The following is a 24,352-nucleotide window of genomic DNA, read 5'->3' on the forward strand; positions in this document are numbered from 1 at the left end:
GCTGTGATGTGAAGACAATTTTGCAAATTCACATGAAAAGAAAGACTCTTTCTATATAATGATGGAGAGACAAAATAAAACTGATACATTTTTTCAGCTGTTTACTTTTCAAAACCCAAATGAACGAGTGAGATGAATGTCAAACAATGTGGTGTTTAATCACGTCCAGCCCTCCGGTCGGTTTATGCGCAGCACCCAATCCGTTGTCCTGGACTCTGAATCCAAGCCTCTACCTTCTGGTAAAAAAAAAAAAAAGATTAAAAGGGCCGCTCTGTTTGATGAGCAGTTAATCCATGACAAACCTACCGTCGATGAAGCTCCTTAACGCAGGGAGATAATGGCTTCAGGAGTTCCTTTGTAGGCAATTTGGAGTAGATATGAATGGTAGGCAATGTACGGGAATGTCTTCAGTCCCTTATGATTCAACGGTACCCCTATTAGCCGCCCCGGCGCTTATTTTGTCTTCTTGTACTGTATGGGGCAGTTTGGCACATGGGGTTACATCTAAATTAGGACTAAGAAAATCCTATTTAAATGCATCCAGAATTTAAAAATGCCTCTCTGAGACGTTGCTCGAGGTAGTCCTAGACTAATGTCGTGAAGGACTAGTCAGCTCCTTCTGTCTGGTCCTGATTCGGGTCATAGTCCAGAGCATCCGTTTCCTCTGTTGTCCAGGTCGACCTGGAGGCCCACATCCCCTAATCCAAAGATTTAATTTAAACCTTCACTTATCTTCCTTCTGGAAATCAGGTTTTTAAACTGAGACTAGGGCAAGTCTGAGACTACTTAAACCATGACTGAGAAAAGACATTTCAGTTAGTCCATACTTAAAGTGTAATTAAGGATTAGATTGAGGATAACAATAGGCCCTATGTGCTTCTAACATATAATCAATTATGCTTTTACTGCACGGTGAGTCCAAAACAAGTTGAGCCTCTTTTAAAAATTTGACGATAAAAGTATATTCTATTGACTTACTGGTCAGTCAATACAATATGTACGTGAGCAGCCAGGAGGATGTTTGAGCAGGAGAGAGGAGGGGGGTGGGTGTTGGAGAGGGTGGGAGAAAGAGAGAGAGAGAGAGAGGGAGAGAGGGAGCAAGATGGAGAGAGGGAGGAGAGGGAGAGAGATGGAGAGAGGGGGAGAGAGAGAGGGAGAGAGAGAGATGGAGAGATGGAGAGATGGGGAGAGAGAGAGAGAGAGGGAGAGAGGGAGCAAGATGGAGAGAGGGGGAGGAGAGGGAGAGAGATGGAGAGAGGGGGAGAGAGAGAGGGAGAAAGAGAGATGGAGAGAGAGAGAGAGAGAGAGAGAGGGAGAGATGGAGGGAGGATGCGCTCGCTGGATTTTTATTGGCGGCAGGTTAATTCAATTGCAAAGCGGATGCTGAGATACTCTGCCAACCAATACTCCCACACACAAGTGACCATAATCCCCCTCTTTGCACCTCATCAACGACTTGAAAGAGAAATATGGGTTGTCATGGTAACCTTATGAGAAAACAGAGGGATTAGACTAAAGTGGTCTCACAACACGGGGACACCGGCCAATACACACGTCACGTTTGGAGTGAGAGAATGGAAGACAAATAGAGGGAGGGACAGATAGATAGATAGATAGATAGATAGATAGATAGATAGATAGATAGATAGGGAATAGAGGGAGAGGGAAAGCTAAATAAATGTTGATTCATTCGAGACCAATCAGCCCCCACCCAACGTTTCCACCTGCCGCTGCATCTGATTTCACTGGGCCGAACAGAAAAGAAAGGAGAAAAGAGAGAGAGAGATATTTGAATGGTGTCTCTCGCCCATTGATTTGAGAGGAGGCGTGCAAGTGGGTGGCGCTGACGGTATGAATGCAGTGGTGAGGGACGGGAGAGGGGGATGTTTATCTCTCCCTCCCTCCCTCTCCCTCCCTCTCTCCCTCTCTCCCCCTCCCTCCCTCTCTCTCTCTCTCTCTCTGTCTGTCAGCGAAGCCCTCCAACTCTACAGTACTTACCAGAGGGAGGAGGAGGAAGAGGAGGAGGAGGAGGAGGAGGAGAGACTAAAACAGCTCCCCCCCCCCCCCCCCCCATTCCCTGAACCACATGTTGCTCCGCCGCTTCCACGGCCGCTGCCTCGCTCTCCTCCTCTGCCTTGTTCCAAATTGATTCTCCTCGATGCAGTAGTTCAATGCATCGGTAGCACCCGCCACCTGTGGCAGTGGCCGCATTCCCTCGACGCCACAGGGAGCGTCCAGAAGGAGGGCGGGAGGGAAAAGGGGGGGGGGGGGGGGGGGGGAGAAGGGAGGGAAGGAAGAGGAGGAAGAAGGGTGCGGGAGCGGGAGAGGACCTCACATGCCCGGTGGACTTCTGGAAAGAAAAAGAGAGCGAGAAGAGAGCGCGAGAGAGAGAGAGAGAGAGAGAGAGAGAGAGAGAGAGAGGGAGAGAGAGAGAGGGAGAGGCAGCCTCACGCCAGATGAAAGGTAAGACAGTGTGATGATATCGCCTCCATTCTCTGTCCCTTCCGTTGTTTGTGCCGGTGGCAACCGGTGGTTGACGTGTGTATGAGAGTTCACGAGATCGTCGCGAGTTGGGAGCGGAGATAAATCCTGCCCTATGGCACCAACCGCGGGTGTACCTGGATCCACTGGAGGGGGATGGAGTCCTCCAAGCCCACAACAGGTGGTTGCTGCACTACATCCGCTCCCTTGTAGGCCAGTAATGACGGCCGTGTTGCAAGAGGAGCGTGTCTGTGTGTCTGTGTGTCTGTGTGTGTTAATCATCCGGAGTCCCCCCCCCCCCCCCCCCCCCCCCCCCAGGTTCCGGATGATTCATGTGACTGAACCCTGATGAAGACGAGCGCCAGGGGACTGTCACTTTTTGAGACTCATTACTACGAGCTGAGAGGGCGGAGAACAAAAAGGGAGCAACAGACAAGGGGAGGGGGAGGGAGGGAGGGGGGAAAAATAAAAAGTCATATCCAATGATTTTTTTTTCTGAACAGGAGCCGGTTACCGGCTCGATATTTACTTTGCGTACCCGTCATTTGGTATTTGATTCCGGTTGTCAATTCATTCAATTTTCCATCGACGGTCGCCCCACCTGAACGCTCTGAATCAAACAAGCTTTTATCGGAAGGCAGAGTTGAAAAAGCTTTGATTTTTGTTGTGTTGTTGTTGTTGTTGTTGTTGTTGTTGTTGTGTGTGGTGGTGATGCGGTCGCGGTATCTTCCCTTGATTGCTTCTCCGGCCCAAACAAATCATTGTTTCTTAAGAGGGGGAAATAGGATTTCTGTTCCCCCACTTCCCCCTCCACCCCTTCCTTCCCCAGTCTGTGGTCCAGTGGACACATGATGGCACCGTCAGCGCTGGCAGCCCAGTAACGGATCTATGTCTGCGTCTCAATGACCTTTTCCCCGTCCATAAATAACAATCTGGTGGCGGAAACCCCCGGTTTGATGAGCAAAAGGGCGGCCTCATTTGTCACTAAATTATGGATCCTCCAGGACCTTTTATTGAGCCTTGTCTCCAGAGAGCAGGAGCCTTTGGGGCAGGGATGCTTTATGCTTTTCTTTTCTTTGTATTTTTTTTACCTCGTCTTGGGAAAGCCGATTTAGGTCTGTTTGAAACTCATCATGTAAAATTGTTATCCCATTATTTAGAATGTCTTCAGGCTTTTCAGCGCCCCCCCCCGCCCCCTTTGGGGAGATCACTGGTCAATCTGCAGGAGGGGAGGCAGCACCGTCTCTATGGAAATCGCTCACGTCATAACGCTTCCCATATAAAAATAAATAAATACATTTTAAAAACCCGGCTGCCGGGGCTCTCGTCTTGCTGCGGAGACGGCAACATAACAGAGATTGCTGCGGCTATGGTGCGACGCTGGCGTGGAAACGGCGACAACAAATAATCACCGGCTTATTGGGTTTTCCTTTGGAACCCTTCACGTGGTAAATCGCGAGTGCATTTTAAACGGCCAACGTAGAAATAAGTGTGCTGCTGAGTTCTCTCACCTCTTGTGTTGGTTTTATGTCCTCATATCAGTGCTGTTAACGTTTTTTTTTTCCTGCATCAAATGAGAATTAAATGATGAAAAGGGCTCAGTACTGTACCAGCGTCACCAATCGGCCTATTGATCTCTGGTTTAAGGTGGGGTGTCTCTAAATCAATTTGTTAAGTATACAAGGGTTAAGAATCTCTATGGATTGATTTCCCCAAGCCAGATGGTGAACTGCAGAGCCACAGAAGCCGTAATGCGACCCCCGCAGAGTCTTTGAGGCGGTTGCTGCCGACCAACGCTGTCGATTTCCAAAGAAAACCAAAGCCCTCTCTTCACGCTGGCGTCGAATACTCACTTCATCTGATGAGCGCTGAGCGTCGTTGAACCGTTTCACCGTCTTTGACCAATTCCTAGCGGCATCATGCCTGGGCTCATAAATAAGGAAAAGTGGAGCTCTCTACCACTCAGCGTCTCCGACATCACTTCCTGCGTCAGAGGTTACACCCTGGCTATGACCGCCTCCATGACCTACGAAAACATCGAGGACCATGGGATTGAAGGTGAGTACACTAAATATAAAAAACATGCCAATGATAATAACAAAATGACAATAAAATAATTATAATAATAATAATGATTAAAATAACAATATTAATAATAAATATAGCTGCAGGCAGCAAACCACAGGGTCCAGGTTAGTTGGTGTGAGGTCTGTGATGTAATGGTGTTGCAATGCTGTATTATTTTCGAACATAATAAAGGTTCATAGGTATAAAGTTATGTCTTTATACCTGTCACCGTGTCATTTCATAATAAATTAATAAAGTCAAAAGATTATGCTATATTATCTCCGTTCCAAACTAACACACTCCTCGTGTTACCTCTGCGCTTCTGTGCTTTTGTACAGTCCGCCAGACTTTGTGTTTTATATTCCTTTAATCAAAGTTCAATCGAATATTCCAGTGGGCAGATTAAATATCTCGGGTATTTACAAATAACAGGTCTATCCGGTCAGTGCGCACCGCCATCTTGAACATGTGCATTGTGATTGCACGTGACGAGCGTCACGATGAAACGCTTGTCTGGGACCCATTTGGATTATATTCGGACGACAGCGTGTCGGAACTGCTCCAAATACAAATTGTATTCATTGTGCCTGTGGCGTGCAACTGGCATATAAACAGAAAAGGCACGCAAAAGGAGAGAGCGTCGAGCCAGTGGAGCTGCTGCATCTGTGTGTGCCGCCATCTTGGTGAGGTCCCGATTCTCTATGACCAATCAGTAGACTGGAGTGCTATCATGTGACCTGTGCACGCCACCATCTTGCGCATGCGCGCAGTGATTTCGCCGTTTAGGGAATGATAAAAAAAAAACACAGTTTTTACTGACTTATTTCACAAAAATTGGTCAATCGGGATCAAACTCGGATGACGGCGTGTCTGAACTGTTCCTCAGTTCCATGACATCCATACACCACTGATGTCAATTTTTCATGAACAAAAACAACAGTAATTGTAATAATAATAATAATAATAATAATAATGATACATTATTATCTGTATTATTATTGTTGTCATTATTATTATTATTATTATTATTATTAGTAGTAGTAGTAGTAGTAGTGGTAGTAGTAGTACTAGTAGTAGTAGTAGTAGTAGTAGTAGTAAGATATATAGAAAATGCTTTTATTTCTAGTCCTTTTTTCATCCTTCTTTCATCCTTCCTCCTCAGGAATATTCATTTATCCACTGGAGGAAAACTCGACGGTTGTTGGGTTCGAGGCCATGATATCAAGTCAAATAATAACGCTGCAAATCAAAGACAAGGCCAAACTGGATGACTGTCACCTTGATGGTGGCAACACAGCTAATGGAGCCCTCCAGAGTGGCAGCGGTATGAAGTTGTGTAAAAATAAAATTTTGCTGTGAAGGCATATTGTAAATGTATTATCAGCTCTTATTGCAATCATTTTAACTGTCAACGGTTAAGTATCATTCATAGCATTAGTCCATATTGATGCTCTGTGCATCAAGTCGTCGACTAGTTTTTCGGCCGGTGTTGCAGGTCACATAGTGATGGATGAGGACTTGGAGAGGACGGTGCTGGTGGTCAACCTGGGGATCATCCCCCCCATGGAGACTGTCAACATCCTGGTCAGCACCTCCTCGGAGCTCAGAACCCTCCACAACGGCGGCATCCGTGTCTCCTCCCCGCCGATGTGCACTCCCAGGGTGCAGCGGACCATCAACGAGGAGCAGGGCCTATCTCCAAATTTCACCAGAGCGTGAGGGGGAAATCATTTATAGATTTGTGGGAGATAAAGCCTTTCCGAAACTATTACACCATGTCTCCAATCTCAAATATACTCAAACATTGGCTGACGCTTATGAAATTCAATTCAGATTATAGAATATGCTCTCCCTCATACAGTAGAGACAGGAATGCCTGCGCCTCGGGCCCGAGCAACCAGAGCTCCAGCTCCAGCATGCAGTGTCTGGTGTCGCTGCTGGAGGAGGAGGCCATCAACTCCATGGACTACCAGTTTAACTTCCACCTGGAGATCCGGGCCCCGTACCTCCTGGCAGGTAAAACGGCCTACAAATAATAGCGGTTCAGCCTTATGTTTTATACTACTGCTTTATACTGTGATAGACTATTTTGGTAGGCTACCGTATTCATGGGAGTCCTATGAATACAGACTCCTCCTCCAGACTTTGCTGCTTTTACATGAAAAAAATTACATAATTTTACATAAAAATATGAATTCATAAAAATCGGTTAAAATGTAGCATGCACTTCCTATGGCTCAAAACCAGTTAAAATAAAATAACATGAATTGCATTTTTAATTACATATTTGACAAAATTTTGAGTACATTTAACACAAAGTTTATTTGTATAGCACATTTCATACAGAAGGGCAATTCTAAGTGCTTTACAAAAGGCATAAAATAAACCAAAAAAAAAAGGATGAAATATCAAAACAAAAAGCTAAAAAAACAGATAAAAAATAGATAATAAAATCACAGAGATAACAGGTTAAAGTGCAATTTAAAAACAGACATACCAAGGTCCACACATTTCGATCGTCAGGCCTCTTTGCCTCGAAATACAACTGGATATTGAGAAATCAAAATATGCCACATAATTATAATCAGCACAAGCGCTCCAGCAGCATTTGACACATATTGCGAACTGCATTCAATGGTCTCCAACTTGCACGGGAGTAAACACAGCAGTTACGGTTGTTACTACAACCGACAGTGAGTCACCAGCAGGCCTGATTGGCTTGTGTTACATTTATTTACCATGGTGACAAGTGGGATTGCAGGTGCGGCCGCTGGTTTATTTTGAGCCGCTATGGTGGTGGTGGGGGTGTTTTTTTTGTCTTTGTGCAGGGGTAGAGAGCCCCTCTCATGCCATTCGCGCTGACGCAGACCCTCTGGCGCGCTCCGCCACCAGCGTCGTCATCACGCTGGCCGACAAGTACACTTACGACTGCCCCGTGGAAATCCTCATTTATCCCAGCGGTGGGTGTCCAGAACCAAGCCCATCCTCCTCTCGAGCGCAATATTTTTTCAAGCTGTGTTTACCTCTGCCTCATCAAACACAACCCGCCCTAGAAATCAGATCTGTAGTGAGGTGATTCACCACCTCTGCCTCTCTCTCTACCTCTCTCTCTCTCTCTCTCTCTCTCTCTCTCTCTCTCTCTCTCTCTCTCTCTCTCTCACTCTCTCTCTCTCTCTTTCTCTCTCTGTGGGTTTCCTTGGACACGAGCTTTGGCTTTTGGCTGCTATTCATGTCTGACATACCCACACAACCAGACTCCACAGTGTGGGTGTACAATATTGTTTTTTTAGTTTTCCCTTTTCATTCTCCTCATACTGCCCTGACCTGTGTGCGCGGGTCAGTTATCCAGCAGGTGACAGGTGTGACAGATGGGGGCAGATGTTGCTTATCATATAGGGCATACAGAATACTTTGTCTGCAAACAGAACCGCAGCCAGCACCGTGCGAACACATTTTTCACCAGTCTGGTGCTACGGCTTTAAACTCACCGAAGATGTTTGGAAAGAAAGAAAGAAAGAAAGAAAGAAAGATGGGGGAAAAACAGACAAATGGAGTTTCCATTATCCAATTATTGCTCTCCTTTATAGAATCACTTATTCGGCTCATTTTTACGTCAGAATCATGCCCGTTTTTTGCGCTTCACAGCTCCGCGCACACACTCTCACCCGGTTCATGCCGCTGGGGGCAATCTCTGCCATTGTCCATCTTCATTATTACAGTAATTGCCAGCAATCACACTCTGCCGGGCTGATGGAATGTCTGTGTTGTGTCCCACGGGGCCCCGGCGCCTGGTCTCCACAGAGCCCCACCTGCCCCACGTGCTCATCGAGGACGGCGACATGACCCAGGAGGAGTATGACGAACACCTCCAAGGCCGGAGCGATTTCATCAAGGCGACAAAAAAGGACTCCAGCAACGAGAGGAAAGTGAGTGTGGGCATCCATCTGAACATCTTGTAATAACTAGAGTATGTAATAACTATGTAGGAGGGATTATTCGTTGAAGTGGCGTATGAGCTGCATTTGCCCTGTCTTTTCTATTTTCTCACAGGATTGAAAGTGTGTATGCATTTTTTTTTTTTTTACAAAATCACTAAATGATTGTTCAGCTTCCCATTTTGCAAAATAATTTTCATTGTTTTTTTTTACATTTTGTGGCTGTGTCAATGAGCCAGTTGTTTGCTCGCTATACATCAAAAAATCGAGAAAGCAAGAAAATAAAAACACTTAAAATTATATGTGATTAAAACAGGTTTCCATGGAAACTGAAAAGTGGATAGTGCAATTTCTCGCCCTTTGAAACTATTTAGGTGTCCTGTCTGATGCCAAGTGCCAATGGACACTTTTGAGTATTTAATCAGGAAAGTTTGTATTAATATTGTGTTGAACGCTCAGCCCCGATTTGGTCTCCACCCGTTGAACTCTTTCCTCTTTTGGGGCTTTTTCCCCAACAAACAGGTAGACGTCATCCGCAAGCGTCTCCATAAAGACATACTCCACAACCCGGTGGTCATGCTGAACTTCTGCCCCGATCTCAAGTCGCTCAGTTCGGACCTGAGGAAAGTGCACGGCGAGTTTGTCTTCCTCATCGACCGCAGCGGCAGCATGAGCGGAATTAACATCAGCCACGTTAAGGTGACGCCAAAGTTCTCCAGCCGCATGACTCCGTCGTGTCATGTGATATTGAATTTGGTTCATTTTGATTACATTTCGCTCTCCCCGTCATCCCTGGGAAGATCGCTTTTAATGGTGGAAACAAATTGGTATTTTCAATTGTCAATTGCTTCCTGCTTCTTGTCTATATACAGTATGTCAATAATGAAACAGTATGCGATGTATAGAGGTGTTGGGAATAGCCACCCATAGGAGATGAAACCCCCTTAGACCGGTCAATCTTTTTATACCAGACCCCAATGATTCACTCAAGGTGTTTCAGTTGCTAGACTTTCAAAACAACCTTTCAGGTCTTGTCAGAATTTCTAAATCCAATTCAGATTCACCTTTAAGAAGAGGCTCAGGACAGTCCAGTGTGTGCTTCAATTTTACGGTGTGTGTGCTGGTGGATGATTGGGCTGGCTAGACTACAAACCCCCCGGTTCATGACTCTGACTTGGAGTTTTGATTAGCTCCATCTGCCCCCCGACAGTAGCGGTAGTGGGGTTAGGGCCAGGCTGATGAGGGATGAGAAACGGTGTGTTTCCTGTTGCTGTGATCCCCCAGAAAATACTGCCTTATCAGTGCAAGTGCTCAAGAATATTTTTTTGTTTGTTTTCAACGTCCATTAGTGTACCATGGGACCTGTTGTGACAGCTTGTGTCATTGCCGGGTCTCCCGTGACAGCGGCCTTGACTAATTGCAGAAAAGGAGTCTCATTGGCTGACAGATCATTTCCGATAATGATGATATATTGTGCCACTGCACGTCAAAGTCTTTTGGCTTTGAAAGAAACATAAGGACAATCCATTTTCACTTATGAAGAATAATGACATGATGGTGACACGGCATTGCTTCCTCTGCTTCAAGGGAGGCTAAGGTCAAGGTTGAGGCTTTATGTGTACAGTACATGAGAATTAATCTAAGAATCTAAGTCCATGAGAATTAAGCTAATAATCTTTGACAGTCGCAGCTAAGAGGCAGAGCAAGATCCCCGTCTCGCTTTCCAATTCCACATAACGTCGTTGAGATCCATGTGCGTTGTGCTGTGCCCTCAGGATGCCATGGTGGTGATATTGAAGAGCCTTGTGCCCGGCTGCCTGTTCAACATCATCGGCTTCGGCTCCACGTTCAAAACCCTTTTCACCACCAGCCAGCAGTACGAGGAGGTATACAAAGGGGGCCTTGCATTCTACTCTGACACCTTTCATCTCCTGTGTTTGGATTGGTTGTGTTCTCTCCCTTTCTTTCTTTGAAATACACGGTCTCGTTGGACTGGATGGTTGGGCATGCGTTTACCCGGTGTGTGTTTCACGCCGCTGCTTATTCTGGATGGTCAAGGAAAGTCTGGCCCAGGCCTGCGAGTACATCAGGAGGGTGAGAGCTGACATGGGGGGAACCAACGTCCTCGCGCCACTCAACTGGATCCTGAGGCAGCCCATGCACAGCGGACACCCTCGCCTGCTCTTCCTGCTCACGGATGGCGCCGTGGGCAACACGGGCAAGGTTATCGAGCTGGTACGCAGCCACGCAAGATATACCAGGTAAGAATGACAATTAAGACACACAGTAGGCTTGCCTCGAGTCTTTAGCCTCCTCTGCCGAAGAGATGCACAGTGTATTTTAACAAGCTTTGAGATGTCGATACGTTACTGTTTGACTTCAATAACACCTTTATTGAAATGTAATTTACTCAATCAGGAAAGAAAATCCATTGGAAGCAGTGTTATATGAGCAATGCTACCTTTTGGCATGGCATCTGCAGTACCCAAATTGAAATGGATTTCTGTCTTACATGGCTGCTTCATAGAATTAAAAGTGGATTGAACATATGGACGTTATTAGAATCCATCAGCCACCGCAGCGGCAGTGACAGAAGGCGTATCCAGCAAGATATTGCTCATTAATGCATTCACCTTTTGTTTATACCAAATATGCAAATAGCAAATCCGTATCACATTGATTAAATGTGATCAAAATCCGGGGGAATGTCAAGGACTTAAATTCAACACCTTGGTATTGAGCTAGAATATTTTCTAAATTAGACCGAATAAGATCGTCCTTATTGCAGGAGTTCTTATCAATTACTTTCAATTCTTTCAATGTAGTTCTGTAATGTCAGAAAAACAACGGATATGGTGTTCAGAAGCTGTATGTACAGTAACAGAAGTAGACCATCATTGGAACGTAGGAAATCAGTGTCACAAGACAGCAACAGTGTGATCCTCTCATTTTTCAACCTTCTTCTACAAACCCTAATTGTGTGTCTTTGGCCCATTCATCAACGTGTACAAAGACAGTTCTTAGGGATTGCCATACACAGTTCAAATCATAGCGATTGCCAATGAATCTTTTATTCCAAGGGTCCATGTCAGATTTTTTTTTTTGTGAAAGGTCACATTAGTCTTTTAATCACCACTGTTTGCTCCATCAAATATGGGGCAGAAGGGCCAGAGCTGGCGGCCCAAGATAGCTATTCCATACTTTTCAGAGAAATATAATTATCAGGCCTAATGAGATAACCGTTAAGGCAGGACTTCAACCGTAATGAAGCCAGAGCATTAGTGAGCCTCTCTGCATGACTGAGAAGCTCTAGACCTGCTTCTGTATTCCATACAAGACAAACAATCCTGGTTAGCGCTGCCTGCATTTCCATCCACTGTTCCACTGTCTCTTCACAGTTCTCAATCTGCAGATCTCCATACAGAAATCCAAAACTAAGCGTTAAATGTGTGCGTGCATGTGTGTGTGTGTGTGTGTGTGTGTGTGTGTGTGTGTGTGTGTGTGCGTGTGTGTGGGTTTGTGTGCCTGTGTGCGTGCGCAGGTGTTATACTTTTGGGATCGGGCAGAACGCTTGCAGGAGGCTGGTGCAGGGACTGGCCACGGTTTCCAACGGGATGGCGGAGTTCCTGGCAGAGGGAGAGAGGCTTCAGCCCAAGGTATTAATTTCCAATGACCCGTTTATGCATCTCTGTGATAACCCTTAATTCCGAGTGTCATTTGGAGGCCATTACATGGCGGCTCTGTCACTTTTGACAATTACCTTTTTATTTTTAATCAAGGAAAGCATTAAATACAATGTACAATGGCGAAGGCTTACTTCTTAAATTGGTCATGCCGTGTTTCATTTCTGACTGATGAAAATTGTCCATTTATTCTGTCAAGTAAAAAGGAGTTTTTTGAATCAATGCAGTTTCAATTGAAATTGGTACGGTGAAGAAAACACAAAAGATGTTCCCAGCTCTATTATCTTTCTAGCTATTATTTAAATGGATCAGCTGTCGTCCCCCCCACCCTCCCACAGATGATCAAGTTCCTGAAGAGAACCATGTCGCCTGTTCTGAGTGACATTGCCATCGAATGGCTGCTCCCTGAGACCAAGGAGGTGTTGCTTTCCCCCGTGGGAAGCAGCTACCTTTTTCCCGGAGACCGTCTGATTGGCTACAGTGTGGTCTGCGACACCACCCGTTACCATTCCAACCCCAAGTCTGTGAGTAGACTTAAAGCTTTTCCCGCACCCTTCGGAAAGGGGTGCCTTCAAGCCCTTGGCTTGTCTCAACTATTGAAAATCCCAACAGGACAAAAGGAGACGTTACAGCATGATGCGTTCCAATGAGTCGGCCAGCTCGGTGTTCTACCACTCTCAGGAAGAGGACCCGGTGAGGACTGGTTCTGATGGTCAGGGAGGGCAGAGGGAGACAAACTCTGGGACTCCCTTTGGGTCCTATCAGGACTCCATGTCAGAGTGCAGTCCTGCTCCCAGAGAGGAAGATGCCATGGGTAAGAGGCAATACGTTGCTATTGTTTGGGTACAAAACCACGCTAAAACGAACTAAGATCTTTGATATAAAGTAGCATCAAAACATGCTGCAAAGGAATTGCATGCAAATGTCAGTCCCATAGGGTCACTTGGTTTGCTGATATCCCCTAATTTCTGAAACATTGCGACAAACATTGCCATTTCTTAGATTCCCCCAAGATTTTGGAGCTACTTCCCTGTTTGTTCCTATAGCTACTCTGTCATGGATCTGAAGATACGTGATGCACCAGGATGGTTGGGCAACAGGGGAAGAGTTCAGTCAGAATTTCATGGAATTATGTAATGTTTTCCACACTCAGGGGTCGACAGTACGTCCCCAAGGAGGCGTGCATATAGCACCAACCAGATTGTGGACTACAACCCCGTTAAGAAGGTCTACACTCCCAGTGACCCCAGCTCTGTGGCGGGGAAGAACCCTTTGAGAAGAGCTAAAGTCCAGGATCTTATCGGCCAGACGAGCCTGGAGCACGGGGCACAATGGAGGAATGATTATCAGGTATAGCTCTTTCCATGGTTCGAATTATGGGGGGACTGGGGGAGTCTGACCCCCTAATTAAGACTTGGAACCCCCCAAAACAGGTACTCCTCACTTAACGACCTTTCTGTTTAACGACCGTTCGGATTTAAAAATAATACTTATAATAATACTGTCCAGATTGCACAACTAAAGGGTTTATATCAAACCGTCTGGCCGTTGCCTTGGCTGGAGTGTAATCAGGATACAAAACAGGAATGTCCTTCCACTGTAATGAGGGAGAAAATTAGTGAATAATAATTAGGCTGTAATGTTGCTCTGGGAGTGTCTCAGTATAATCAAGGAAATTTCAGTCTCTGTATGTATGTGATGAATATGTTTTTGAAGTCAAGGGGTGATGTGCCTTTGATGAATGAATGTGAGTTCGGGGATATGTGTTGAGAGGTGTTCCATGGGGAATGCTGCAGATTTTTCTTTATTAATTTGCAGTTCATAAGGAGGCTTTGCAGCGGCTTGAGTGAGTGTGCCCAAATGACTGCAATTGCAATATTTTAGCAAAGAACGCCACTTGTCAGGATTACATAAAAAAAAAAAATTGAAATCAATCATCATAATAATTACAAATGTTTGAAAAATTACACCTCATGGCAGGAATACACCAAAAGGCTTTCAAAAGGCTTGTAAAATTCTCGCAATGGACAGCATAACACATAAGGATTATTTCCATCCCAGTAGCACACACACTTTAGGATTTAGTAAGGGCGGTGATCACACATCTTGGGATTCTAGCACACACTATAAGAGCCAGGACTTAAGATAATATCAAACCAAACTGATATTCTCGCAAGAGTGGGACTGATTACAACAAGCTTCTCAGCAACTCAAACCAAACAACGGGCCCTGAACAGCCCTTTAGACATATCCTTATGATTCTCTTAAGACCTTGAAAATGAATCTGACATTCACAATTTCTAGCCAGAGTCCTTTGATAAAGACGATAAGCACATTGTAAAAAGGACGATACAAAACAGAATTTAATGCACCATGCCAAATGGACAGAATAACCACTTCTATCGTCTATCCCATTCAGCCACAGCTAGCGAGCTTGTGTGCCACATCCTCCAGGGGGCGCTCCACCAGCTGCCACAAGCCCCTCCCTCAGCAAGAGGAGCTTCCAGAGGCACCACAGGAAGCACACCCAGAGCCTCAAAACCCTCTGCCCAGTACCACTGTGGAGCCTACAGCCCACCACACCCAGGAAGGATCGAGATCATCTACCGACAGCCCATCAGTAGGCAGCGTTGGAGATACAGGTTGGACCAGAGGAGGGTTTTTCATCGGTCTGGAGGCACTAAAGTGTTTCAATGCTTGGTGTAAATTATTAATGCTACATTATCAAATTACAGCTCAGGCTGTTATTAGTGCTAGAGCTATTAAAGGCGGTGGGGGTAGAACACATAATATTAACATTCTCCATCATTAAGTCATTAAGTCAGTTTCAAGTCAAAGATCAAATCAACAGTACAATCACTGGTAATTGAAATTAAGTCACATATTAGCTCCCGTCCTTCAATATGAGCTCACATATTGAAGGACGGGAATTCAAATAAAACTACATTTTGAATATACGTACAGTATATGACCACAACCAACCAGTAAATGCCTGTCCCTGGGGTATTTCAGATGGCTACGGCCACCAGCTCTGTGAGGCGGAAACCCCACAGGAGAACCCTTCATCGGCCCTGGGTGCTGCCAGTCTGGGGAAGGGCGACTGCAAGGCTGTGGTGTCAGGGCTTCTGTGTGGAAAAGCTGTCAAGTGGGAGGTTGTCTTTGATATCGAGCCCTACCTTAACGGACGCGAACGCGAGGAAAAGGTCCATGAGGACCTTTGGAATGAGACCTTCCATCACTTGGGCGGACGCTCCATCATACGGGACTTTGAGCAGATGGCGGACAAGGAGTGCGAGATTGAGCATGGTGAGACATCTTTGGAATGGATTTTTGTTGATGTTCTTCTTTTGAGGTGCTATTTCCATTCAAAGCTATTTAAAGTATGTGGAAATGTAATTATGGCGGTACTTTATTTCACAGGCTTGGGCAGAAGGTACCAGGTGTACGCCATTCAAACCAGCAAGGCCTGCAATATACTGAGCAAATACACAGCATTGGTTCCCATTGATCTGGACACTAATGAGTACTTGCAGACATCTGTTGAATACATAAACCCTTGTAAGTAATATCGATTTAATGTATTGAAGTTTAGATTACTTATATAATCTGTTCTTTGAACAGAGGAATGGCATGATGTCCTCAATAATTAAAACAAAAATAAAGACCTTCTTTCTGTGTCTTCAGAATTGTAATCAAAATCCGTGAACACAAAGTACTCCCTCTATTAAAGTTAGTAATGAGAGAATAAATGTGATTTGCTGTAATCAACCTGGATAACCTCGATGTACAAAAGAATTGGCAAAATTGGAGGCTCACCGTGCCCCAAAAAATGTTCTCCTATTCACTGCCATTACATTACATTACATTTAGCAGACGCTTTTATCCAAAGCGACTTACAATTGTTCAAAGACCGACGGACGCAGCCATCAGGAGCAATTAGGGGTTAAGTGTCTTGCTCAAGGACACTACAGCATGCTAGCAGGAGGAGCCTGGGATCGAACCAGCAACCTTTAGATCACTAGACCACCAGCTCTACCTCCTGAGCTACCACCCCCATCACTGCCAGCAGAGTAACTCTTTAATATCTGTCTGCTGATGGTTTCAGATGCTTAGGGAGGTACTTGACACGGGTTGGTTCACAAAATAAGGCTTAACAACTATCTAACTTGAATAAAATTGGCCTATCAATGTGGTTATGCAGTCAGAATAGTCACTCCTCTCTATACACAAACTGCATACCATCATGGTGAAGACTGTTTAAGCTTGTGGTCTTGGCAAGTGTCTTGGCCTAAGTGGCAGAGGAGCAGGGGCGGCTCAGGGACACAAAGGTTGGCCATGATGTGTTTGTGTATAAAAGCTGTGGGTTGGTTTAGGTGAAGGTCTGAAGCGGGGCTCCCACTCCAGCTCCCGCTCAGGGAGCAAAAAGAACCGTGGCTACTCCATCGGCCTGGGACGCTCACAGTCTGGATGCACGTCTGAGGAAGTTGACGATGCCCTGCTGCCCACCAGTAAGACGGAGACCACTTTTTTACATAGATTTAGAATGGAAAGGAGGAGGCTTTGCATGTTATTACCACCGGCACCGAGAGCTGTGTGTGCCTTGCCGTATGCTTCAGCCTGGCAGCGTAAGATAAAAAAACATTACAGTTGAAGAAAATTAAGGCTCTACATTTAACACCAGGTTTCAAAAGTGCCCCAGCAACAGCCACATGCCTTGAGCTTACACTCAATGCTACAATGTCAGCTGGTGAAACGTATCCTGTTCGATAATGTAATCACTTGTGACCACCAGACCCCGTGCCTTTTGTACAGCTTGTCTTTCAAAAAATTAAATCAGGTTGCAGTAATTACATATTAATTTTGCTGAGAGATTCTGGTTAGTTGAGCAATCGTTTAAATTTCTCGCACTAGGTGGCGAGGACGGAGCCTCTCCGTGCAGCACCCCTTCTTCCACCAGCTGGGAGAGGTGCTGCTTCACAGAGGGTGAGTTGTTCAATCTGTGGGCGAGTCCACCAAAGACAAACCAACGCTCACTGGTCTGTACTGATACATCCCTTCAAAAACACCGGAATACGGAGATATGTGGGGCTTGGAGAGATGGGGCTTGGAAAGGCGGCTGTTGTTAGATCTTTGAGTCCCGCTGAGAAATCGACAAAAATAGTTAAGACTCTCCTCTATCCTCTTTCTCAGCCTCCCAGAGGAATCCCTCCGTGGCATCGGAGCAGTCACAGAAGTCAGTGGAGAGCCTCTTCTCTGCCAGGTGGGTGAGGCTGACTGCCTGGCTCCACAAATGTACAACTATTACTATGTTGCGGAGTTCTCTTTTGTGCATCCTCCTCTTCTCAGTTCATGTCAAAGGCTCAGCCTTGACTAAGGGAATGCTATCGCTCTTTGCGTTACTCCGGGCTGATCAGCCAATGTCAAGTGAATAGCTTTTTCTTACTCTAGCACAAAGCAAAAAATGACACCTCACTCGAACGTCGCAGTCCAGGGCTCGACTCAGAGGACTTCCACGCCAAGCTTCTTTTGAGAGGAATGTCCATGTGTACTCAGCATGAGAATGGAGAAAATGGATATGGAGGGTTGTGGCATTGAATCGGTCGATAAGAGCTTTAAGTGGAGACGTGCTATATGCAGTCCATGAGGTGGCATAGTGTACAGTACACACACACACTTCACTCTTCATCCGACTCTGTTCAGGCTGACGCTCAGCAGGACGCGCCTCTTGACACGGGCCGCCAAGGGCTTCATGTGTCGCTCGCACAGCAAGAGCGGGGACTCGGTCGGGGAAAGCGACAACAAGAACAAAGACTACATTCCTCTGGTGGGTCCCGGATACACATACCACATATAGAACCAAGACTCTTCCAGCCTGAAAGTTTACATCTAGATGTACATGGTGCTTGTTTATTAAGACAGAGCATAAGTGATGGCACTACCTTTCGACACACAATAAAGTCATTCTTTTGTCGCAGGTGTCGTTGCAGTTGGCATGCGGGGCGTTTCCCCTGGACATGGCTTTGTGTGACGCCATTAGCGTGCCCATGGACAAACTAAAGTGGACCTCTCCCTTCACCAGCCATCGGACCAGCTTGGGGCACCTGTCTCACTCGGGCAGCCACCGCACTGAGAGCACCGATGAGGGCTCTAAAGCGGAGAGATTCCAGCAGCAACCTGGCGAGCTGTCCGTCGGTGGCCACAGCCCTTCGCAAATTGCCAGCAGCCCCCGGATGGAGGCGGGGCCATCATCCTGCGTCAGCCCGTCCAGCTCCACCTCCACCTCCACCACCGGAGAGCCGCCCCTCTCCCCGTACTCACAGACGGACAGCGGGCGGGGCTCGGAGTCGGAGACGGCCGCGTCCCCTAGTGGCGGTGCGCCGAGGAGGATGCTGGATCCGGAGAGCATGGTGTGGGCCACGGCCGTGGCGCTGGCCTGGCTGGAGCACAGCTCGGCCAGCAACTTCATCGAGTGGGAGCTGGTGGCGGCAAAGGCCAGCATGTGGTTGAGCGCCCAGAGCATCCCCGAGAGGCGGGATTTGGCCTCGGTCAAGGCCGCTGCCAACCAGCTCTTCATTATCCTCAGACACTGGGACGAGAACCTGCAGCTCAACATGCTGTGCTACAACCCTAACAGCGTGTGAGGGCAACCGCATTGAAACCCCCTGAAAGTACTTTAGACCGACAGATACTATGCTATGCTACTATGCTAACTACTGTATGTTGCCAGAGTGTTTTACAGTTTGCCCCCTGGAGTCCAGCTCTGTTATTGCCGTTGTCAGCATCGTGCAAACTAGTCTCTTCTTATTTTTTGTACAATAATCCTTACAGCATATATGTAGTATCCCAGCCTATTGAGTAGCACCACATGCACGATACCACCACAGTGATTCCTCATACTGTACTGTAGCAAGATCGTGACTAGCATGGGATCACGCCATATCCATGTTAAACTGCTCGCACTCTGGATCACCGGTCATGAATAATTGGAACTTAATGTAAAGTATATTATTATCATCATACTGCTGCGTCAGATTCAACAGAATAAATACAAGAGAACACTGTTCCAAAGTAAATGCTTTATCGTACATCGTTCCGTTATTCTTAGGGAATATATGCGTCATTTTTCCAGTTTCATTGTATTGTGACGAAACTAACCTGCAAGCAATGCTGCCCGTCGTTATTTTTACAATCGTACCTTGTAATGGCTGCAGAAACGGTAAAAAAAAATATGCAAACTTCAGCATGGCGTACATTTTGATGTGCTAAAATGCCTGACCTGCTATGTCACTTTTAGTGATTTAGTCAGCCAAGGATAGGGTTCGAAAATACCTTTTCTACATTTCTTGTCTGAGTGAGCAGTATTGAATACATTAAAATGATTTAAAGTTGTAGAAAAAAAAGAAAATAAAAATATTAAGATAAAATTCTACATTTGTCTTCACATTTTCATATAAAAAAACTGCAGATCACTGCCTCAAACACCCTCCAATTTGTACAGTACCTCCTATTGATTAGTATAATTAACCGTATTGATCTGTCGTATGCATGTTTAGCAAATTAGAGGTACTAATGGTCCGATTTGGCTCAAGTCAGAGAGAGGAGGATCGATTCTAAAATGATGGATTCTCATCTCGTCTCTCAATTTGTTTCCTTTAATCCGAATCCACGTGTCTGCCACAAGTGCCTGAACCATGATTTCCTTCAAATGTTGCCAGAATACATACAGCTCGGTTTCTAATCTTATTAAACAAAATTTTGTACGTTTTCAAACATATAGCTATCTCCGATTTTCTCAATTCATCCCTCGTCTTTTCATTTTGGCTAATAAGTTTGATCGACGCTATTTAGACATATTTTTCCGGTATTCCCCCCTTTCTTTGTTGTTTTACTCAGGTATGTTCTTTTACTCAGGCCGAGTCGCTTACGTTCTGCATGAGACTAGCTGTTGATGTTCCAGTGTTGCCAAAGGGGATCCCGCATTCTGCCCTCCGTGGGATGAGAGATCGTCATGGACTCGTGTACAAGTGATGAAATCGCAGTGATAAGTGCAGCTGTAATTGTGATCAAGTTGTTTTTTTCTTCTGTATCGGGGTCAGTCGTTATAGTTCAGTATCTCTCAAGTGACTCTGTGCGTCCTTTGAAATGGATTTTTGTGTGCATTTATGAATGTCAAGGCTATGACCAACTCGACGGGTGCATGTAATAAAATCTTTCCACATCAAATGTTTATTTTTTCAGTTTTTTTTATTTTTTTTGTTAAAGCTGTTTGTGTGTCCAACTCACACCTTTGATTCAAATGTTGGTTCCAAGCACAACCCTTTACTATTAACAAACTGACCATTTTGCTGCAGGCTCTCACTGTGCTTCCATGCAGTCCAGTGGGGCAAACGTTTAAACCTTCAAAAACATGTTAAATCTCCCTTTTAAAAAACAGGACACTAGTTTATAGTTACAAATGACGGAAAACAACATTTTAATAAGGCATGGGCTGAAAAATAGCCTGTTGTTTGGAAGAAAATTGATTCTAGGCCACACAAATGTTGATTTTTCAGGTCAGCCATTGAGAGAGTATATCAACGTTTAAGGCTTAAAAAAACATGTATATCTTGAAAAACAAGAATCTCAAACTATACTTTAATATACTGTATATATATGTATGTACCATTTTATATAATGAGTTTTTGCTATAATATATACAGTAAATGCTGCAGCTTCTCATTGTGCTTCAATGAAGTTGAATGGGGCATACATTTAAGGCTTGAAAATAGGCTTAAAAATGTCTTGTCAAATGAGAAGCTCACAATATACTTTAATATACAGCACATTCTGTATATAGTATCGCAAACTTTTTATAGACAAAGTTTTTGCTATGATATACAGTATAAATAGTGTATATACATATATACAGTATATTCTGCAGCTTCTCACTGTGTTTCAATGCAGTCCAATGGGCCATATGTTTAAGCCTTAAAGAAATTGTGATATTACATTAAATCTCAGTTTTGGAAAACGGGAAAGCAGATAATTGTTGTAAATGATGGGAAACAAGATTTTACCAAGACCTGAGTTGAAAACCTATCCTGCGCTGAAATGTAAGGAGAGCACCAGCTGCCCAAACAGACCCCACGGTGAAATATTATTGAAGTAGTTATGTAGTCCCCTCCCTCTATGGCCCCAGGAAATGCTCTAATTTGTAAGACAGGGTCAAATCAGTGTCGTCCTAATGCTGTTAACCCCACCGCATGGCAACGCAGCACGCGTCCGACATTTCCAAAGGCTCACAATTAGGCGGACGAGGGGAGGGCTGCGAGAGAAGAGGCTGGGAGAGCGAAGGACAGCAGAGGAGGGGAGGAGGGGAGGAGGGGAGGAGGGGGTAAAGGACTGCTCATTAAAGCGGTGGCAGACGACGCCACGCCGTCTTCAACCCAAGGCTCCGGAGATCAAAGACGACCCCGGCGCTCGCTGTTATCACGGTGTTTATGAGACCCTGCACAAGCCACTTTGGCTCTCACACCCTCAAGGTACAAAGGCACACTTTTCTACATAGAGCGGCAAATTGCATTGTCCGACCCTTTACATTTGGCTCACATCAAGTATGGGTCGATTTATTCTTTCCTTTTCTTTTTTTGTACCTCAATGTAATTGCAGAGGAACTGCGCTACACCTCTTCATCTCCTCAGTACATTATGTCCTGCGAAAATGATCTAATGATAACTTTGTGATGTGCTGTTGCTAGGTTACCGTTTGTGTATTACGTTGCAGATGCTACACGGGTAAATGTGACATCTACTGTGTACCACGTGTCACATTAACTAGCTGGGCTGTTCCCATCTCCCACCAGCTGACAAAAATGTGATTAAAAGCATCTGCGTTAAAGCATAATGGGGATCTGCAGGGAATGTGCCTTTTGGAAAATGCGAAAATGCACAAAAATCTGGAAACGGCCGCGCCGGAGGGATGTATGCCTGATCACCTAGACGTAAGGCAGAGATGAAACGGCGGCAGTTACAATCTATTTCATAAGATACAGTAGTTTTGAAATCAGCTAAATATTTCATGGGGTAAAAGAAGAGTTTGCTCTGTTGCTCTGGTGTCTAAAATGGTTTGGCTTTTTTGCAATTATAGGTTTCATGGTTATACAGTAATTGCAGGTTTTATAGGTCTCCATAGCAACTGCAGAATTTTTAACCACTGTTTTTGGCAAGGATTCCATTTGATCCAACTGGCGTTCTGCTGTGACAGATGCTTCAAAGAGTTTTGTGCTTGTTTGTTGTTGTGTTTTTTGTTTTGGAAGCATAAGACGAATATGCAAGCCGGCACAAGCGCAGTTGTCGGATTCACAAAAATGAAGCAACATAAATCCTGAAGTAAGTGATGAAAATAATAGGAAGACTGAGGGAAAAATGGGCCCCTGGGTACGAGTACCTTAAACCTCTTGTTGTGGTCCGCTAGCCGGCACTCCTAGCTTGTATTGAGTCTCCTGCTGAGGCTCCATCGAGGCTCCTGCTGAGGCTCCGTCGGGGCTCCTGCTGAGGCTCCGTCGAGGCTCCTGCTGAGGCTCCGTCGAGGCTCCTGCTGAGGCTCCGTCGAGGCTCCTGCTGAGGCTCCGTCGAGGCTCCTACTGAGGCTCCTGTCGAGGGTCCTGTGGATCCTGCTAAGGCTTCTGTTGAGGCTCCTGTCGAGGCTCCTGCTGAGGCTCCTGCTGAGGCTCCTGCTGAGGCTCTTGTCAAGGCTCCTGTGGATCCTGCTGATGCTCTGTTGAGGCTCCTGTCGAGGCTCCTGTTGAGGCTCCTGCTGAGGCTTTAGCGGAGGCTCCTACCGAGGCTCCTGTCAAGGGTCCTGTGGATCCTGCTAAGGCTCCTGTTGAGGCTCCAGTCGAGGCTCCATCGAGGCTCCTGTTGAGGCTCCTGCTGAGGCTCCAGCGGAGGCTCCTACTGAGGCTCCTGTCGAGGCTCCTGTGGATCCTACTAAGGCTTCTGTTGAGGCTCCAGTCGAGGCTCCTGCCGAGGCTCCTGTTGAGGCTCTTGTTAAGGCTCCTGTGGATGCTGCTGATGCTCTGTTGAGGCTCCTGTCGAGGCTCCTGCTGAGGTTCTGTTGAGGCTCCTGTCGAGGATCCTGTCGAGGCTCCTGTCGAGGCACTAAATGAGGCACCATGAAGTCCATCGCATGGACGCCGGGGTTTAATTCCTCAACCAAGCTCACTAGTAACAAGCTGCTGTTATCATTAACTATCATAATGTTATTATTAACATTTCATTGTTTTACCAGTAACAATGTAGTTTTACCCGTAATGCGCAATGACTAATAAAAATCTGTTTGTTGATAGTATTTTAGATGTTACTCGTAAAACTAAAAGTGTTACTTAAGTTACGAGCTGCTATTCCAACAGTAACTAGTAACTTTTAGTTTTACTAGTAAAAGATGTATTAGGTACTAGCAGGGCTTAATTTGTGCCGTATCCTGCCGGAACATGTTCCAGGAAACTCCCAGATTGGGACCGGCACATATTTGATAGGATCCGGCACCTCCACAAAAGCTGTGAAGCTATGGCTCGAGCTGGGAGCTCGGCGTTCCCCGTTTCTCCAAAAAACCAACGAAATGAAGCGTGTTTTTCTATTATCATTTTTGCCGCTGTACCCGACTCAGAATTTTGCCAGTTGAATGGGATTCGCACCTGTCTCCCTCTCAGACGGTACAGACGATGTGCGCCAGCGATGGGGTGCCCGCGATCCGCGCCAGAACAGTGTGTGTTTTTATTTTATTTTGCGTCTCCTTACGGAATGAAACACGTGGGTACGGAACAAAACCGTGCGTAATGGGACACTTTCTCCGTGTCTCTCCCCCTGATCGCCCTCTCTCCATGTGTTATTTACATAGAGCCGTGCTCAATTCACACATATAAAAATATATTTATATTTACAATTCCTCATTGAAATGAAATCCATGTGCATTTTGTAAGCTTCTATCTCTGTTATGCTGTTATTGTAATGGACACTGACTGACAAAAAAACAACACTGCTCAACTTGAAGAATCTCAGTCGACTGAATGGTTTCTGACTGATGATTCGACACATTCAGGGGGCAGCCTACTATTTTTTATTTACGTTTCCTAATTGAATGAAACAAAAAAAAGCCTAGCGCGTCCCGTGCCGCGTCACGAATGGCAGCTTATTTGTATTGTCGTGG

At 45.6% G+C, this 24,352-nt stretch overlaps 1 protein-coding gene across 1 annotated transcript; it reads left to right on the top strand.

Moving 5' to 3' along the window:
• Positions 1-4,400: 4,400 nt before the first annotated feature.
• On the top strand, positions 4,401-18,807 carry vwa5b1 (von Willebrand factor A domain containing 5B1; the record flags this gene model as incomplete). Its single annotated transcript, XM_080015837.1, has 21 exons — positions 4,401-4,539; positions 5,711-5,872; positions 6,044-6,263; positions 6,410-6,564; positions 7,377-7,508; positions 8,350-8,474; positions 9,006-9,182; positions 10,259-10,369; positions 10,542-10,744; positions 12,025-12,139; positions 12,505-12,690; positions 12,779-12,980; positions 13,320-13,516; positions 14,586-14,808; positions 15,179-15,472; positions 15,587-15,724; positions 16,540-16,674; positions 17,078-17,149; positions 17,357-17,426; positions 17,867-17,990; positions 18,142-18,807. The coding sequence occupies 21 exons, from the start codon at positions 4,401-4,403 to the stop codon at positions 18,805-18,807; spliced, it is 3,846 nt and encodes a 1,281-aa protein (XP_079871963.1).
• Positions 18,808-24,352: the final 5,545 nt, after the last annotated feature.

The sequence above is a fragment of the Zeus faber genome, assembly GCF_960531495.2.
Source record: "Zeus faber genome assembly, chromosome: 15".
NCBI classification, from domain to species: domain Eukaryota; kingdom Metazoa; phylum Chordata; class Actinopteri; order Zeiformes; family Zeidae; genus Zeus; species Zeus faber.